The sequence below is a fragment of the Oenanthe melanoleuca genome, chromosome 10 (genome assembly GCF_029582105.1).
Source record: "Oenanthe melanoleuca isolate GR-GAL-2019-014 chromosome 10, OMel1.0, whole genome shotgun sequence".
Classification (NCBI taxonomy): domain Eukaryota; kingdom Metazoa; phylum Chordata; class Aves; order Passeriformes; family Muscicapidae; genus Oenanthe; species Oenanthe melanoleuca.
This window is the reverse complement of record NC_079344.1, coordinates 16,057,488-16,076,850: the sequence shown is the minus strand read 5'-3', so window position 1 is coordinate 16,076,850 and position 19,363 is coordinate 16,057,488. Positions and strand designations below refer to the sequence as shown.

At 43.0% G+C, this 19,363-nt stretch overlaps 1 protein-coding gene across 1 annotated transcript in view; it reads right to left on the bottom strand.

Annotated features, from left to right (window-relative positions):
• Positions 1-19,363, bottom strand: part of ZNF592 (zinc finger protein 592) — a 34,707-nt gene that overhangs the window by 6,891 nt on the left and 8,453 nt on the right. Inside the window, exons 3-6 of the mRNA XM_056499467.1 lie at positions 9,106-9,284; positions 4,651-4,827; positions 3,743-3,902; positions 566-844 (exon numbers count right to left, since the gene is read on the bottom strand). Coding sequence (XP_056355442.1) covers positions 566-844; positions 3,743-3,902; positions 4,651-4,827; positions 9,106-9,284 — 795 coding nt within the window. The remainder of the gene's footprint in view (positions 1-565; positions 845-3,742; positions 3,903-4,650; positions 4,828-9,105; positions 9,285-19,363) is intronic.

Below are 19,363 nucleotides of genomic sequence, written 5' to 3'. Positions count from 1 at the left end.
CTAAGAAGGTCTGTCCTGTAACCAGCCTCCTTCAAATTTTTTCTACAGCCCTTTATATAACCTGCATTCACATTCCAGTTAAAATCTTCTTAGACTTGTTTAATGAATACATATATGTGTTAAACTGAAATATTTAGCCAATTTCCTACTTCTGTGACACTCAAATGGGAAAACCCAGCACTCAGCCTGCCCTCATCTTCTCTTGAAGCGAGGACATAACCAAGTGGGACAACCCAGCCCTCCTCAAATCAAGCCAGAAGGGCTCAAACACCATGATCCAGATTCCCATTCATGGCTGGGTGACTCAGGATATCAAACAAGAAATCCTAATGCCAAGGTACTGAGAAATCTGGCTGCACACAGCATCTTGGCCCATGTTCTGCCAGAGACAAGGCTTTAACTTGACAAAAGTAGGTCAAGGCAATGCAAGGCTTGAACTGGATGAAACACAAAAAATTGAGATTTGCAGTTCTTGTAACAACAGCCCTGCAAAGGGGCCTGGAATGCAGGAGACTTAATGTTCTTCCCCAGTTTGCTAGCTCAAGTATTTCACCCAAGTCCTTACCCTTCCATGATTTCTCTTCATGTGGGACACGTAGGTTTCCCGATCAGGGATCCACTGTGAACATTCCTTGCAAGTCCAACCAGTTCTTCTCAGTTTGGACTTGGATTCAGGATTATGTCCTTCCACCCTCACCTCTTTCCTCGTCAGAGAAGAGGGGGAAGTCCCATTGGCTACCAAAAGCTCCTTTGGTGAGGTATGAACCTGGTTCCTTGAAGCCTTCTCAGACTTCTGCCGAAAGTTTGAGAGCTCTTCAGGATTATGGGGGACTCCATGAACACCCTGTACAACAGTAATAGTGGAAAAGCATGTAACATTTACATGTAATTCATATTTCACACCTTTATTTATAAATAAATACCATTTACTATTTAAATACATAATTTAAATCCCCACTGGCCAAAAATGTGTTGTTGTCTTGCTCCTGTAGGTTCGCCCATTTCTCCTAGAAGCTGCTGCAGTGCTTTCCCCAACAAGAGATCTTCCCAAGAAACATGAAGTTTCTGTTTCCTGCATGACAACAGCCATCCCTTGGTGCTGCCTGTTTAGCATTTTGGATGAGCCCTGGGAACTCTGGCTAAACAGGGAAGATGTAATGGAAGAGAAATTTCATCATCATTATTTCAAGAATTTAAGCTCTAAAAATACAGAGCTTTGGCAAGCTCTGAATGAAATGTTTGCTGGTATCCTGGGGGCTCCAAAGCTGCTTCATTTTTGCCCAAGGGATGGGAAGAGAAAATGGTGAATTTCTCCAAGTCTATTTCCTTCAATTCCACTCCTTTTATTGATATTTACATTTTTCATGGTTCAAAACTTTGCTCCTGACATATAAGACCAAGCATAAAGCCAGGAACCAGCCTTATAAGGAATATGGCTCTAGACTCTTTGTTACTCAACAGGCCAAAATCCAAAAGTCCCCCAGAAAATTATTTTAACAAAGAAAATTGACCATAAGGAAAATAATCTAAAAATGAAGAGCTGAGGGAAAGCAAAAGCAAGTAAAACAGCACCATACCAAAGAAACCTCAAAAAACTCCCCCAGGAACAACAGTTCATCCACACAAAAAGCTAATTTAGAGGTTTAATTGTGCACAGTAATTAATAATGGGTGAAGTTTCAACACATGAAAGCCCCAGGCATTTGGAAGTATTTCTGTGGGTTAGACACCAAACAAATCTCCACACACAAGGTCTCAGCTGAGAAGTCTGTGTGCTTTGCACCTGTCCCAGCTGATAAGAAGCCATGGCACTGCCAGCTCCTCAAGAACACAGACATCACCTTTCTCCCCATCTGGAAATCTCTGGAGAGTTTCAGTGCCCATTACTCCATTGTTACACCACTGGGGTAAAATAAATGAGGAGCATGGAGAAAGGAAGTGATATCTCTGCAGAATCAATAGCAGGAAGCAGAGTTAACTCCTGCTCTGCGATGCTCTAAACCTGAGGAAGATGAGGAGGCATGTGGATTCTTTATTTTGCATGTAGGCACACACTAGACAGCACCTCCTAAAAACTCTACCTCATGAAGGTGACCTCAGAGGAGATGGGGGAGTGTAATTACTACCCTGCCACAGCCAAAAAGGCTTTGAGGCTTTTGAGGTTAAGAGACAAAGTTTTGTGGTGAAGATCTCGGAGTGCTGATGCAAACTGCTGCAGGCAGGTCCCTGGGATGGGATCTGACAATGAACCACAAGGTATCTCAGGTCCAGATTTTTAGCACTGGGGATGAACACCTCTTTGAACATCCTGCTGTTGCAATGCAAGCTGCTTGTAAATAGGCAGTTGCCATGAAAACTCAGCTCAGTACCATGGGCTGGTCCCTGTGTGGATATTCATCCAATCTGCAGACATACAACTGGTCAAAGGAGCTGGGCAGCACCAAGATCTCAACCAATGATATAGTCAGGAGTGCAAATTTTGAACCTCCTATAAAAGGCAGCCTCCATGAATAAACTGAAACTGTTGTCCTTGAACAGCTCAGTGTTCTCTCTCTGACCCCTCTCCACCCACTCCTCAGCAAGCACCAGGAAATAACCAGCACAGTTACACTAGCCTTAATCTCAACTCTATTTTCCTAGCATACTGCACCAAGATTAGCAATCATCAACTTCACAGGAAAGCTTCAAATTGTAATTCATTACTGCATGCAAAGCACTTCCAGATTTGCAAATTAAAGACATGGGGAGAGAGCAAAGGAGGAGGCTTGAATGGGTTTTGCTTTCAGGAATGAGCTAACAAATCTTCTGGCTTCCTCAGTGTTAGTATAAACAAAATAAAGATTAAAAAAAAGCGCCTTTTTTTCCTCATCAAAGGGAAAGAAGACTGCGAGCTCTTTCTTCAGAATGTCACTGAGAAATCTTCTGAGAGGATTTTCGTAGAGTGTGGTTAGACACTGAACATAAAAATATCCTGAGGAAGGTAACAGAAAAATGTAGCTCTTTTACATTTATGGGATACTCAGACCTGAAAGGGCTGGTCCCTCCAGGGCAATCATTTCTGCCTCCCTCAGTCCCCTCTTGCAGTCTGGTGTGGTTCAGAGCAGCAGGGGATCAGGCTGTTAAATGCCACACAACCTCCCTCTGAGGCAGCTACAAAGGGGCCAAAGCTCTCCAGGTGAGCACCCAAAACAGTAGATTTCACTACATAAATTCAGTAACACTTTGGGCAGAGAATAATTGTTCCTGTCTCCCAGTTGAAGAAAAAGCTGTCACATCAATTTAATTACTTTCTCTGAGTTTAAGAGGCTGAGGACTCCCCATCCCTGGAAGTGTTCAACACATTGGACAGCATCCAGAGCAACTTAGGATAGTGGAAGGTGTCCCTGCAGCAGATAGAATGAGTTGGGCTTTAAGGTCCCTTCCTACCCAAACCAATCTGTGATTCTGTGGTTCTATGAAAACAGAAGAGTTAAAAATCAAAGAGATTTACCTGTAAAAACAAGTTTTTGTCATACAGCTAAAATGCATCTAGATGAGAGGAACTGCCTGCATTAAGACCAATTAACACAAACCACTCCACTGACATTTCCAGATCCTGTAAATCACTGTAGTCTATATTTTCTGCTAATATATTCCTCAAGAATCTTCCACTTCTTGAACCACTTGCCTCACATGGTTGATGTAAATTCTCAGCAAACTCAAAAAAATAAAATTGTGCACCAGTAAGGGAGAGAGTTACCTACCTTAACATGCTGCATTAGCTGCTGCTTCTGCATATACACCAGCTGACACTGTGGGCACTTAAACACTCCCACTAACAGCTTGCTGGTGTTCTGCTGGAAGTGCTCTTGGAGCAGCTTCTTCTTGTTAAAGACCATCTCACAAGAGCATTTGTAGATCACCCTTAAACATTAAAGAAAGTAAATTCAGTCTCTGTGCCTCAAGAAGACAATGTAAAAAGTTATCTCAGCAACTCCAGAAAGGGATGGACTTCTGAGGAGAGCTGTGTTCTTCCTGTATTGTCAACATACACCCACGTGGACAACTGAACCAGTAACTCAACTGGGAAGAACATCAAAATGCCTCAGGCACATACCACAGCTTGCTAAAAATAATTTACTTCTATGCATACACATAACACTGTGTGTGTGAGCACAGACAGATGGGAGCAAACACAAAGCATACCAGTCAGCTACACACTGCTTTCAGTCCCACCTTTCCATAGTTCCACCCTCAAAGCAGAGATTTTTGCACTAGCTCAAACCTTGCAGGGAAATGCTAAAGAGTGGAAAAATCAGGAGACTTCTCTCTAGTGATTTTTGGGGCCAACACTGCCTGGGATAACTCTGCTCTTCCCTTTGAGTGCCAGATGCAGCAGTTGCCCTGGAGCCATCTACCAAAAGGTGCCACTGGGGGTCCTGCTAGATAAAGAGGGGGCAATTAAGCTCCTTTCATGGATGTTTAGCTCTTGCCTGACCAAAGTCCTCTCCTCCTACCCAAAGGCATGTTCTGGTTTGGAATAGAACCCTGCTGGCAGACAAAGCAGCAGATCATCTTATACAAGGACAGAAACCAAAAACAGAAAAAAACTGTAAGGGAAAGGGGGAATCCTGGAGCCCCCCAGTGAAGGAGAAGAGATGAAAACACTTACTGAGTAGTCTTGTGAGGCTCTGCTGGGTGCTGGCTGGCCACGTGAGCCATGGTGCTCTCGGCAGACTTGAAGGCCTTCGGGCAGAAAGAACACTTGTGGAAGACTTCACAATGTTTCTCGTGGATGTGCACTTTGAGCATGGCCAGGGTCATGAAGACAACTCCACAATGGATGCACCTGGGGAGGCATGACAAAGAGCTGAGTTACAGCCACAGCACCACTCCCATCACACCTGTGGAATGGCACAGATGGAAGGACCAGGCTGTGGTGGGTCCCTGATTTAATCAGTTCAATCTCTTCCATATTAACGTGCAACAGTCAAGGAGGAATATGATACAGGAATTATGGGTGCAACTCACAGCTAAATGTTAGCAACAAGCAGACAGGATCTATTAAAGAAATCTTCAGAGATTAAAACAACCCAAAAAAGAATAAAGATGTGGTTCAACAGAATGCCAGCCCTGTACCTGTGAAAGCCGATTCCAGCACAGGGCACAAGTGAAAGACTAAAGTAAAAGCACCTGATGAGATCTCCCTGGGCAAAAAGCAGCACAAACACCAGTAAGCCCCCAGCACAAAATAAAGAGAAAGAATATCCAGTTGGAAATCTTCAGCAATTACAACTCCACTGAGCTCCAGAAAAATCAAAACAGCAACAGCAAAGATATTGAAAACAGCAACAGAAACACCCATGGAACTGATAAAGCTCATTAAAATCATCAAGATACAGGTGCTGCCTAGAAAGTGCTTGTCTGGAAGGGCTGGCTGGCTGCTCAGGGAAGAGAGGGAGAAGCAGAAAAGGATTCTTCTCAGCAGCTGAAAACAAGGCCAAGAGGGGAGCAGGGCTGCCCCTGTTCCCAGCCTGCCTCTCCTCTAGACACACACCTGTGACAGGTCTTGCCTAATAGTCCCACAAGATGGCAACAATCAGCAGCCTTACTTCATTTAACTTTTAACACTCCTCCCCAGATATGCCTGCTGTGCTCTGAGGGATGCCACACTCCAAATTACAAGGGCATTTGAGGATGCAGCCACCTGTCCCCACCTGCCTCAAGTACACCAGCTGCCATCCCATAGGTGCACCTCTGCTGATCTGGGACCAGACAGCCTCTTCCAAGCATATTCCATCAAAATGGCACCAGTGGAACTCTGCTTAAGCCTGCACTGCATGTACAGATGTTAGAGCAGGGGAGCCCACCCTGGTAATGCAGGGGCCAGCCTTATATTTGTGGGATGTGAGAGATGCACAAGGGATAACCTTCCCACCTTTATAAACAGATTTTCCCTTAATTTCCCTACTTTCCCTGAGGGCTGTGTCTGTCCACAGTGCTGTTCAGGGACGTGTGCTCAGCACTGCTGGCACAGATGGACCCCAGCTATTGTGCACTGGAACAGCTCCAAGCCTGTATCAAAAACAAACAAGCTGCTGGAATATCCTTCCCTCCAAATGCCTCCCAACAGCGTTTAGGAAACAAGCCCAGGCTTTGAAGTTGCACTTCAAAAGATTATTAGGCAGAAGCCAGCCTGAAGGAGCCAAACCCTCTCCCTCACAGTTTTAAGAAAACACAAAATTGCTGTTTTCTTAAATTCTGAGAGGGAAGCAGTAACAGAAGCTGGTGTCACTGTTTGGGGAAGCACGAAGATATTCTGCTGGGGTAGTTCTGCCTTCAAGCCTGATTCTCCATCACATGAGACAGGGGGAGAGAGACTTTCTGGCACAGTAACACCAGGAACCAGGTTATTATGGAAGAATGAATTCCCCAAGTATAAATGGAAGAACTAATACTAATCCTGGCAGTAAGGAATGGCTGGCACATCCAGGAATATCCAATGGGCTTCCACCACAAATACTCCCTCAACTAAAAAGAGATGGTTCTGCCTGATGCTTCAAGTGCTTCATTAAGAATGAGGAATGAAACAAGCACTAACTCAGGGTCAAACAATCACAGGCTAATTTAATTTACAGTAGATGGAAGTATAAACAACAGCCACATTGTAATTAAGAATCCCAGTGCCAGAAAGACAAGGTCTGATAAACTAATTTGCTGAACAAAGTAGATGGAGGATGTCAAGGAGCTTGCCTTGTAATTCCAGCAAATTGCAAATCCTGCTATCATCCCCAGCATTGTTGCATCCCTGAGGGCAAGGAAGGTTGGCTAGAAGTTTTGGAAAGCACCCTGTGAGAGGAGATAACAGCTACAAGATGTTGTCTTAAACCTTGGAACACTTACTACACCATCACCTTCCAGCCCCTCAATTCTTCAAATGGCACCAAGCAGAAAAATTAGTCCCAAACTGGTGGGGGCAGCTGGAAGAGGCTTGGAAAAAGTGTGGAAGGTGACATTTGGAGCAAAGAAGAAAGGAGCATTAAGGACAATCTTGCTGAGTTTAATTTTTAAATGTAAAAGACTATTCTCATTTTCAGTGCAATCACTAACCATGATTCAACTCCAACTGAAACAACCCTACCCCAAATTTAATTGAAAGCATAGGGGTATGAGCAGAAAAGGAGACAGAATAAGGACTTATTGCAAAACCAAACCTGTGCTCCAGAAATTCAAGAAAAATAGAGACAAAGAGAAGCAGCGAAAGTCAAGCTGATCCCAGGAGGGATTTAAAGAATTCTTCAGCTTTTCAGCTCTGCAAGTAAGAAATGTGAAAGGAAAGAATGAAGTCACTCCATGACTACAGGGCAGATGCCACAGATTATCTAGATATGGTTCTGCTACCAAAATTTATCTCTTCTGTTTTCAACAATGTCAGTGACATCAGCCCTGCAGCACAGTCAGGATAACAAGGATGGCACAGCCAGACATTGACCAGTCTAGTGGACTCAGTTTTCACAGATGAGCTTCAGTAGATGTGAATTAGAGAAGTTAAAGAAATTCAGCTTTTAGAGAAGCTGGGTAAAGCTAAAAAATCAGTAAGTGTAAATTGTGAGCTTTGCCTTTGTTTAGATCTTCATTAATGTCCCTGGCACAGAAAGTAGGTATCTGCCAATGACATCTGTAACAGATGGAAGCTCTTGTTGCAGCATTCCCGGGTGCCACTGAAGTCCCAAGAACTGCACCAACCCAAGTTAATTTTCTGACATCTCCATTTTCGTTTTTCCATCCCAGGGAAAACATTTTTTCCTCCAGCTTTCCTCCCTCCCAGATTAACTCATTTTCAAACAGCCCCAGTGTCACAGCCATTTAATATGTGATGGAATTAATTCTTTGTTGTGAGCTGGGTCTCCTCAAATCAGATCCCACATTAAAAATCCTTATCTGTATATAATTAAACTCAGAATCAGTTTGTTATGTGCCTCTTGTCTTCATGGTTGAAAGAAAAAGCCCTTGAAAACCTCAGTGTGATTCAGACCAAGCCACACAGCAGAGTTTCCTGAATTTGCAGACATCTTAAAAGAACATCTCCAAGAGAAGAAATTGCCCTGAGTGTTTGAAATCTCAAAGTATTTATTGGCAAGCAAGAGAAAAAACAGAACTTTAAGGAAACTCAGAAGATCACCCAGTCTCATCTCCCAAGCAAATCATCGTGTTAAGAGCTGTGTTGCAGCTTGAGTGATCTAAACATGGCAAGGAGGGAAGGCTTGCAGGGAAAAGTAACATCTTCTTAGAGCAAGCAGTTTAGTTAGAGAGAAGATGTCATACCACATCCAGAACCTTGGGAGCCTTCTCCACCTGACTCAGCTCAGGAGAAATGTTTGGAGAGTTGTAGGGACATAGAAGGAAATAATCTATGCCCTTCTCATAAAGGCACACATCCTCAGCCCACTACAACTGACATAAATATAAATTAAAGCCTTGAGAAGATTTACAGGATTAAGATCTGCAATCTTTTTGCTATATCAATCCTGAGACATCCAGCTGCAACATGAATACAAGAGCTTTTCAGCTCAAAGATACCACAAAATGTCTGCTCTCAGAAACCTCCCTTAAATCCAGTTAGTAGTTATTTCCCATTTCAAATGTGTTTTGTCATGCAGAAAACCATGCCAGGCTCCAGCTACATCCACTTTCATTTCTGCTCTAGGTAAGACACAGTTCACAGTCACAGAATGTTTTGGATTGAAAGGGACTTTAAAACTCATCCCATCCACTCCCTGCCATAGGCATCATACCAGGTTGCTTCAAGCCCTGTTCAACCTGGCCTTGAACACTTCCAGGTATAGGTGTCCTGATTTCAGATGGAACAGAATTAATTTCTTCTCAGTAGCTGCTACAGTGATGTGTTTTGGATTCAGAATAACACACTGATATTTTGGTTTTTGCTAGGTTGTGTTTATCCTAAACCAAGAATGTTCTTTTCGTGTGTGTGTGTCCTCCAGTGAGAAGGCACACGAAACAAACCGGGAGGGAGCACAGCCAAGACAGGGACAGCCACAACCCCACAAGCACACCCCAGCTGCAGAGGGGTGAATGGCAGCCCCCAGGGAGGCTGAGCTGCACACACCTGAAGCCAACTTTGCGGGAGTAGTGCAGGCAGTTCTCCCTGACGTGGGTCTGGAAGTAGGCGGAGCGGCACACGGCTCCGCACTCCGGGCAGCAGTACGGAGACTTGTGAGCGTGGATCCTCTGGTGGGCACAGAAACTGCACTGGTTGGGCAGCATCATCTGGCACACCTGACACGTCTGATGGAACAAAGGTTACATTAGTTAGTTATTCTCTGCTTGGGGGTTTTTTTTCCCCCCCCAAATTTACCCTAGAAAACTTCCAGGTTTAAAGGAAGCACAGGCATATTCCTCTAGAAGCAGCATCAACTCCACAAAGCTCTTTAACTAGTCTCCTTATAATCTTTTCCCAATATCTCCCACAGTTAACCATTTCAAAGAAAATTTCCATCTTTACACCATATCGTCATTGTTTTTTTCCTTCTTTTTCCCCCATAAAAAAAGGAAAGCAAACTCTTTCATCTCGTAGCTCTGATGATGTTCTGAATGCTCAGCACTTTCATTTCATGACTTGAGGAGGAGAGCCCTTTTCTCAACAAGCACCCACCTCACACCAAAACATCACAAAAAAGAAGGAAAATTATAGCCTGACTGCAATCCTGACATGCACCTTCCCCATCCAAACCACTGCTGTGTCTCTTGCAAAACTTCTTTATATCAAACCACAAACTATGTACTTCCCTTACAAAAACTTAACAATGACTAGAAATAATGCAGTGTCTCTTTCTCTCCATTTCATCCTTAATGAAATCCATTTTTACACTAATGCTGACTACCAAAACCTCTCTGCAGAAGCATAATTTAATTGACATATAAAGTTTTTACGTGGATGTATCATCCCATTTTTCAACAGTTGTCAAACCTCTGCTCCCTTTCACAGGTGTCTAAACTCTGTACTCCTTCCAAGTCCAGGATCAGCTACTCATCCTCTGTAGGATGCACATTACTGGATGCCTGAGGAGGAGCAGAGCTGGAGCAGATCCCAGCCCACTCTAAGCCCTACAGGAGCAAAAACTGTCTTCCAACATTTATCATCCCATGCAAAATCACTCCTCTAGCTTAAGAATGAATAACAGCACACAGCTAATTATGGATTATCAAATCAAGTAATTTAAATAGTTTCTGTGGACTTAACATGAGAAAGAAGTCTCTAAATCTGACAAAAAACAGAATAAAATTAATGGACAACTCCCTTTTCTGTATCATTGCTATTTCATGCAGCACCTCTGTGATGCTCCACTACATAACATCCACAAGGGAATGTCAAAACCCCTGCAGGTAAGAGAAATAAAACTTACAATAAAATGCAAAGCTATGACAAACCTGAAAGGTTCATGGGGTGGAAGGAAATAAGAAATTAGTCAAAAGTGAAAATTGCAGAAATTGCCAAACACATGAAAAGCTTCAAACGTGATCTGAGATGTCGCAACTTATATTTAGGGGAGAAATGGTTTCTCCAGGAAGGAGAGAAATGAGTGAAAAAACCACATGGCAGGACCCTCATGTACACACCCATATGCAATTAAAGGAAACTCAAGAACATTTAAAATGCTGCAGAAGTCCCCTAATTTCAGCAAAGAAAAACACTGCAAATGGGCCACGGGAATGGGAAAATGAGAAATAGAAAAGCCCACAGGACCTCTCTGCAAGAAGCTGAGCAGGACCTTTAATTCTCCAATGCACTTTCAAATCCCCAAATAAGAGCTACAAGAAGTAAGTAATAAGCAGTAAATTCATAGTGAATAACAGCAGTAAGTAATAAGTAAGTAGTAAGTAAAAGCAGTTTAATTGTAGTTTAGATGTTTTTTCCTAACTGGCTTGAGATTTGCAATGGAAAATTTATCTCTCTGGCATTGTTAAAATGGGACTCTTCTTGTTATGATCTCAACTAGTATGTAAAGCAGAGTCAGCACAACCACAAACTGAAAGTACCTTTGCCCTAGTAATGCAGTGAGGAACACAGTCTCCAGATCCTGCCTTGTCAAAGCCAATTTAGGTTTGATTTTAAGTCAGTTTGAGGCTCACCTCTTCCTCCCCTGCCTGTCATACCCACTGCTCCCAAAATCAAACAGCACGTGTTGAAAACCTGAATTTTCACCACCCCGTGTGTTCTTGTGCTAGATCTCAAATATGCCAAAACCACTCAGTATTTGATAAGCTCCACACCTGGGCACTGCTGCCTGGGGATGTCAGAGAAGCAGCTTGCTCCTGTCACCTCCTGCATCACATGAAAAGCTCATAGGGACTAAAACCATGCTAACATAGGGCAGAAAAGTTTGGGGACTGTAAGCAAGAGGCACCAAAATTGTGGTTATCTATTTTATGCCTAGCAGAAAGCCTGTGGACACATGATATGGAAATAAAAAGCAAGGCTCAGTGAGGATAAGGCTAAATTAATTCATTGATACTGCAGACACCATGGAAGGAGCTAGAAGGATTCCTACACTGACACCACAGGGGGGACATAAACCAGCCCAAACCTCCAAATTCACACTGTCTTCTGGAAGGATCAAGACATTGGGCAGTAAATAGACAAAGAAGAGAGGTGAGACAAGAATACAGAAACTCTCATTCTTAAGCAGCATTCTTTTTGGACTTGGGAAAAGTCAAAGCAGCTTCTCCCTTCTGGCCACATGGAACAATCCAGGCTCTCCAGAGGACTCAACAACCACATGGGTAAGGAAAATCTAGGCTGCAATGGGTCAGGCCACCTGATTTCCCAAACAGCTTTGTAAAATCCTTCACTACAGGATTTTGAGGAAACTAAGGTACAACCACATAGGAAATGGAGTTTGCTTGAGTAAGTAAGTGGTTAGAAGAAAAGAATAAGCAGTCCTTTGACAAAGCAAGGTCCCCAGGAAGTTCTGCTGGCATTTGGGCTCTTCAAAATAAAGTATCTGGGAAAGTTAAACAGCAAAGACTGATGATCATAACCCGGTAACTCAGCATGTCTTAGATAAGGGCTGATCATGAGGGCTGGCTGCAAAAAGAGCAGGCAGGGCTGAGGGTAATAAAATGAACCAAGCAAGGAACATGCTAGAGCTGAGGAAGGTTCCAGAAAGAGAAAAAAAAAAAATCCATAACTGCTATCTTCCTGCTCACACTCAACCTTTTCTCAAGAGCTGCAGAAGACACGAGGCCAGAGGTGCTGCCCAGGAGGATTACAGGAGGTTCTGCTCATCCCTTTTGCACCAGGAGCTGCTGCACTTGTCAGGAGCCAATGTGCAGCCACACTGGGCTCCCCACCAAAGCTTAGCCTTGGACACAGAGTGGTTCTTCCTTATGCAACTCTTCTGCTTCATATGAGAAATTATAACTTGGTTCCAGATGTCACATTTTTATCTCTCTCCTAGTTTTCCATGACTTTTCAAAGAAGTCTGGCAGCAATTTGAGACATTCATTAGTCAGTTATTTCTAAAACATGTTACCAGGACAGGATTGAGTTGTGTAATGTCTGTGTTTTTCATATACTCCCAGAGCCTATGCTTTAATCAAGAGTTATTTATTACAAATTTTCTTTAATTCTGGTTTGCCTGCCACATTTCGTTTGGGCTTTTCTTCCACAAGTCACATTCACACACAGACAAATGTTCAGAAGCTCAGCCATTTTGGAATAGTTGAACTGATTCCCATTTGCACTCATTAGCTTCTTCAAAAGGGGAAAAAATTAAATATTCACTAAGATATAGTGCAAATATATTGAAAAAATATACTGCCCAAAAAAAGTTTTTCTGTTAAACCCAAGCCTGCAGCCACAGAGGTGTTTGCAAATCAGGGCATTTATAGTAACACACAGTTTTGCCCCAAACAATGGAAAGGGAACTGGCATGAGCAAAGAAACATTCCAGGAGTTTTAGTCTCTTTGCTGTTCCAGATTTAAGTGATGGTGATGAAGTCCACATCTACTTAAGAGCTGCCCCAAGACTACAAAGGTCCACCTTGACATGATCATCATGGAGCTTCAGTTAAAAAAATTTAGGCACCAACCCTATGGCATGGAACTGGGGCTAGGAAAAAGATTCACAAGCCAAAAAAAACCACAAAACAAAAAACTAAAAAAAAAATTACTAAGGACTCAAAGGTACACAGTCATAAGGGAACAGAAATTGTATTTGCAGGCTGTTAATGTTTTAAAGAATGCTTGCCCCTAACACATTCAAACTAAAAATCCCCTGCCAGTGGTGCCCTAAAGCCCCAGTTCTTCCCAAATCCAGCCTTTTGCAAGCTATAATTTTTCTGCTTCAGGCAGAGCTGCAGGAGCAGCCAAGGGATCATAAACAGAGATTAGTAGGATCTCCTTGCTTTTAAAAAAATAGTGACCAATTACTACTTAAAGTTAATCTTTAACTTCTCAGTAGCTCTCCCTTACTGGGATCAATGCCAGCAACCTGTATCCTCAGCAGGGATGCTTTGACTGTAATGTGTGATGTACTGGCTCTGAGAGGACAGCTGGCACACCTCCATCTCTGCCTCCCTGAGCTCCCTCTTCCCTGCATCCTTCCAGGGTGACTGCTTGTAGGCCACACTACAGTCAAGCTCCAGATGCTTGGAGGGCTATTTTTGACTTATTTAAACCATTCAGGTTACAGCACTGCTACACATTTTACCTATTTGAGGAGAAGCAGTGGGCAGAGAACTGAATCTGCTGTTGCTGTGATAACTGTACTCTACTCCTGCCCAGGTTCTCTCTAAATGAACGTGCATCATTGCATTAACATGTTCAATTCATGGATGAAAAATACTCCTTCAACAGAAACTCAAGATGATTCATTTGAAAAAGAAAAACCTAGAACCCTAATGTAGAGATTTTATCCTTATTAACCATGTCCAAGCACAACAGCTATTGTTATTTCCTTACAGTTGCCATTTTGTCAGCCTAAGGAGCCAATGCCACTGAGGGAACCTGCCTGACCTTCAGCCACAGACACCCCTTAATCCCAAACTTCTCCCATCCATTCTCTCTTCTACCTTCAGCTCACACCCACCTCACATCAATTCATCCTCAGCCTCCCACCTCCTCCCATTGACCTTTTGTATTTGTATCCCTGAACCTCACTAACTCTTCAACACTCCCAAATCCAGTGTCCTCCTCAGACCTGCACCAAGATCAACTCCTACACACACATTTCAATCATCCCAATACAGCAGGATGCTTAAGCTTCAGTAAGGAACTCCAATAAAAACTTATCTTTGGAAACAAAGGCTATTAAATAAAAGCAAAATGCATTTTTTGTACATGGAAAAATCCCTGGTTAAAGCATCAGTGTAAATCTGGAAACTTGACAGCTTAGAGAAACAAAGTGGAATTGCAATGGAAAAATCCACTAGCATCACTGATCTCAGACAATCTTGCATCAAACAGCTTACTTCTGAGTTTGCAAAATCTTTAACTCTTTTCTCTTTATGATCTCAGCTGTAATTTCAGGAATTTCAGTTTCCACATCTTTTCTTTTGACCCACTGCACCAGGTTTACCTGTAAAGGCCTCTGCTCTTTCCTCCAGCCTGCAGGGTTGATTCCTGCCCATCCCTGATGATCATCAGGCAGCCTCCCAGCTCTGCCTTTTTCTTTGCACCCTGCACCCCAATTTCTTGTCTTCCTGGTCTGTCCTTCCCAGAGAGCCTGTGTCCCTCCATCACAACCCATCTCATCTCCTTCCTGTGAGGACAACACAACCAGAGTCCTGCACACAGAACATAGAATGGTCTGGGCTGAATGGGACATTGAAGCTCATCTCACCCCATCTCCTGCCATGGGCAGGGACACTTTCTACCAGCCCAGGTAGTTCCAAGCCCTGTCCAATCTGGCCTTGAACACTTTCAGGGATGCAGCAGCCATGGCTCTCTGGACTGGAGATTGTGTTTATTGTGGCAGTATTAGACACTTCAGAGGGTGCCTTCTCCTCACAGCAGAACTGAGTAGAGCACACCACTCCCTGGGCTCTCATTCCCCTGCCTGCCACCCACAGAGCCCTCCAGTCACAACTCCAGGTTGCCTGGGGGCACCATAGTTCCCAGTTGGAAGAAGAATGCAGGAGCAAGACTCCTCCTTTTAGTGCTGGCAGACACCAGCTTCAGCCCCACTTCCATCCTGCCCAGGACAACCCACCTGCCTCCAGCTGTCCCCTCCTCCTCACTCAGCATGTCCTGGCCTGCAGCTCACAGCCCTGCTCCTTATCCTCTTCCCTCCAGCTGCTCTCAGTCCACCAGGGCCAGGCACGGGTGGGGAAGGAGGAGAGGGTGGGATTGTGGCCTCATGGCAACAGATCATAAACTGATTTAAGAGATCATGGAGCTGCACCCTGGCTTTTCTTCCTCACCAGCCTCTCCTCCCTCATCCTGATGCTCTGGTTTGGCTTTGGGTGCAGGCTCTGCTATCCTGCCACTCTGTCTTCACTCCCAGCAATCCCTGCCTGGAGCTCCATTTCCCCAACATTTCCCCCTTTCATCATAACGTCTTCCATCCCTTTGCTTTTACAAAATCCACAGGGAAAATTTCCATATAAAACAAAATCCATCCTCACTAGTACCCAAGGACTGCATTAATCACTCTTGGTTTGGGACAGGGAGAAAACAGTGCTTTATGGAGCCAAAGGAATTTTTTGCTGATTTTAAACCCTCTTGTTTTCTAAATTAAAACATGAAGTTGAAGGGAGAAAGTAAGAGAAAAACAGGAAAAAAGGCTGCTGCCTTTCTTTTTTGCTGCTGGGAAATTATCAGGGCAGCATGTGTGGTTCTACTAGCTCCTGGCAAGTTTTATCCAATAAATTATAAAGCATTGATTTAAGATGGGGAAGGAAGAAGAAAAAGAAAAAGCAGCAATAAAACTGCTTTTAAATTACTCATGTAGGTGGTACATAAACAGGACATGTCACAACTCATTGAAAATTCTTATTGGACAAAAAAAAAAAAATAACAAGAAAACGAGTAAGGAGAACAAAAGGTTCAAGGAAGTTCAGAGGTCCCAAGTTTATGCTTTGTAGTTTATTCGAGTTCTTAGCTACCTTGGTGGATTTCGGGTGGCCAACTCAAATAAGAAAGGAAAAGAAAAAAGGATTAAACATCTCTGGTTACCCGTAGATGGACAATTATGCCCAAGAGTGTCAGGAATTACTTTTAATTCTTGCACATGTTATTGTGCACTAGTCTCTTCTTGCCAAGAAAATAAATAAGCTCTGTCACAAAATCAGTTTGTGTCTTTTGTTCTGTTACTTCTGCTGCAAAGCTCTTCCAGAATTCATTCCTCTGATGATTACAGACTGTTCTCTGATTTTCTATGTAAATCTATTTCAGTCTGTTCTTGCATCATTATTGCCCCTAAATTTAAAAGCTCCTTTCTACAAAGATCACACCAGATACAGGCTGAGAGTGGATACAGAGGACACTGTAATGAAAAGCACATCCTAAATGTAGACACCGGGAGCTGCATGGGCTTTGTTTCTCTCCTGTAATTTGAGCCCTGAAAACTGATGCTGATGAATTGCCTAGAGCAATTCCTGTGAGTACAGGAAGTACTTCTTGTGGGCAGATTTAGTTTCTGGTGGAGGAAAAAAGTGCCACTATACTCACCTTAATCCTTTGTCTGCTTCAGTGCTGAAGGAGACCCATCCTCATTCACCAGGCCTTTGCCAAGCTAAACTCATAAAGGAGTTTTAATTTCCCCTTAAGAGATCATATTTCCCTTTCTGGTCATTCTTCCTTCAGTTATTTCACTCTATCCTGATAAACAGAACAATACCTCTCCAGCTTGGTTATTTCTAGCAAGAGGGACACAGCCCTGACTGGTACTGCAAAAAAATCTCCTGCACAGTTGTGTCACCTCAGTCATTCAAAGATTCCTCAAGACCAAAAATCCTGCCATTGGTTGCTTTTCATACCACTCCTACTCAGTCTGCAAGATCATCTAGATCTTCCCTTTGCATCCTAGATGTAAAATATTCCCCATTTTCCATTACTTACTTTGTTAGGTTGGTTCAGCAAATTTTTTAAGGTAGTGATGCTCCAAGATCTCCTTAATACAAATATTATGTCTAGAGACACCCAAAATCATCCCTCAGGAGATCTCATAGAAGGGCTGATCCCAGTTACAGTTATTTCTGGGAGTTTGCCTGATTCTGCTCCAACCTCACAATCCAGCTTCTCCAGTATATCCATTCCTCATGCAGAACTCTAACAACCATCTCAATGAACATAAAGGAGATGAGGATAAACTCATTTCTCTACTCCAAAAATAAAGACTAACTTGGCATAAACTACACCTACTTAAATATCCTTCCACCCTTTGCCCCCCAAAAATCCTGCTGTAGAACACACCACTGTATCAGACCAAACAGACCTGAAGTTACATGAAACATCTGGTACCACCTCTTCAAGATCTGGACAAGTATAATGCCTACACAGAGCACAGCTTCTAGTTTGAACAAATCCAACCTACCAGCTATTCAAATTCCCATCCTGCTTCCTTCTTGCAGCTCAGTGATAGAAAAGCAGTACACAGGTCCCTGAACAACTTGATTCACAAGCTTGAAAAAACTGCAGAATTTGTCTCACTAGTTGCCAAAAAAAGCCACAGTCATTTGGATAATCAAGATGATCCATTCAAAACATACATCTAATAAATCCAGTTATTTAAGCTTCTGAAGTGGATGATTCAAACCTGTATCCTCCCTGCAAGACATGGAGATCCCATCCCACCACGGTATTCAGCTGGGAGGATCTGCCTTCATCCTACACATATTCTGTACCAAAATAAACCCTGCTGCACTCTGAGCAACTGCAATCATGCACATGTTTAAAAATACAACATTAAGGTCAAGCTCTCCATCATTTTTTAAAGGTGTTTCCTTTCGAAAACCACAGCACCTTCTCAACCACATCATCACTCCCTTATTTTCATCCCACTTTCTCCAAATTTCCTCCTTTCCCTGCTATCCAGACCACATTTCTATCTTCCTTCCTTCCTGTAACAGAACCCAGCCATGTCATTCAGATTTTGGCCACACCTAGGAAAGTCATTTACCCATTATCCATCCTATTTATGTGGGATTTACCCACAGCCATGTAGGAATGTAACACCGGGTATTTCCCAAGGCATCATCTGGAAGAAAGAGAAAACTCAACAATCCCCTTTCAAGCAGCTCTTGGAAACCTGAAAATGTCAGAGTAATTCACAAAGTCATGGTAAGAAATTCCAACTGAAAAGTCTTAAGTATCAACACAGGGTAAGTTTTCCCAAGGAGCAAAGCCAGCTTAGGCTCTTCCCCCTCTACAATCCAGTCATTCCTGTCTCTTATCACAGGGTACTCATCCTTCAGCTTCTGGGTAACTGAAAACATCATACTGAAAAATAAGTCTCTTTCCTGCTATTTCTTTTCTCCATTGAGAGGAATGTCAGATTTGCCTTATACATTTATCTACCCTTTCCAAGCATCCTCAATTTTTAGGGACAATCTGGTACCAAGAATCTGAATAGTCACAGATTAAAAGCTTTTGGCCATAATACAAAGGGGACCTGCCCTGCTACTTCTTGAAGTTCCTTAGAAGGCATAAATCAAACCATGTCTTTATGTGGAAAGCATCAATACTTCTAGTTTCTCAGTGAGACATGGCAGAGTTTGTGCCTGAATTCTGAGATTGAATAAGAAATTTTAAAATACAAACAATTTCCAAATACAAAAAAATTCAGAATTATCAGAGTGCAGTTTTCTTGCCATCTTTAAGAAACCATGATAATTGCACCCCATACCACTATTTCTAAACCAGCATTTCAGAGACAGACATCAGGTATGAAGGAAGAAATACACAGCTTTTCTTCAAAATGCACAAAATTATGATAAAACTCTAGATAATTAGTCTCTTGAGATATAGGGATATGGTTCACAGCCAAGTTTGCCCACAGCAATTAATACTTCTGCATCCTGACAGACTGTCCCACCACTGCAGTATGCTGTGGATCAAGCACAACAACTGCTGTGGACTGTGGTTTCAATCAGATGTACCAGTGTGTAAATCAACACCTCCTGCCCTGTGGACACAGTGGTTTTGAACCACTACCAGGGCACTAATATGTTCACTACAGGTGTTACATCAATGCCTTCCCCAGCAATGCAATTTCAGAGAATCAGAGAATCCCAGACTGGTTTGAGTTGCAAGGGACCTCGAAGACCATCTTGTTCCACCCCTTGCCATGGGCAGGGACTCCTTCCACTAGACCAGGTTGCCCCAAGCCCCATCCAACCTTATCCTGGACACTTATGGTGAT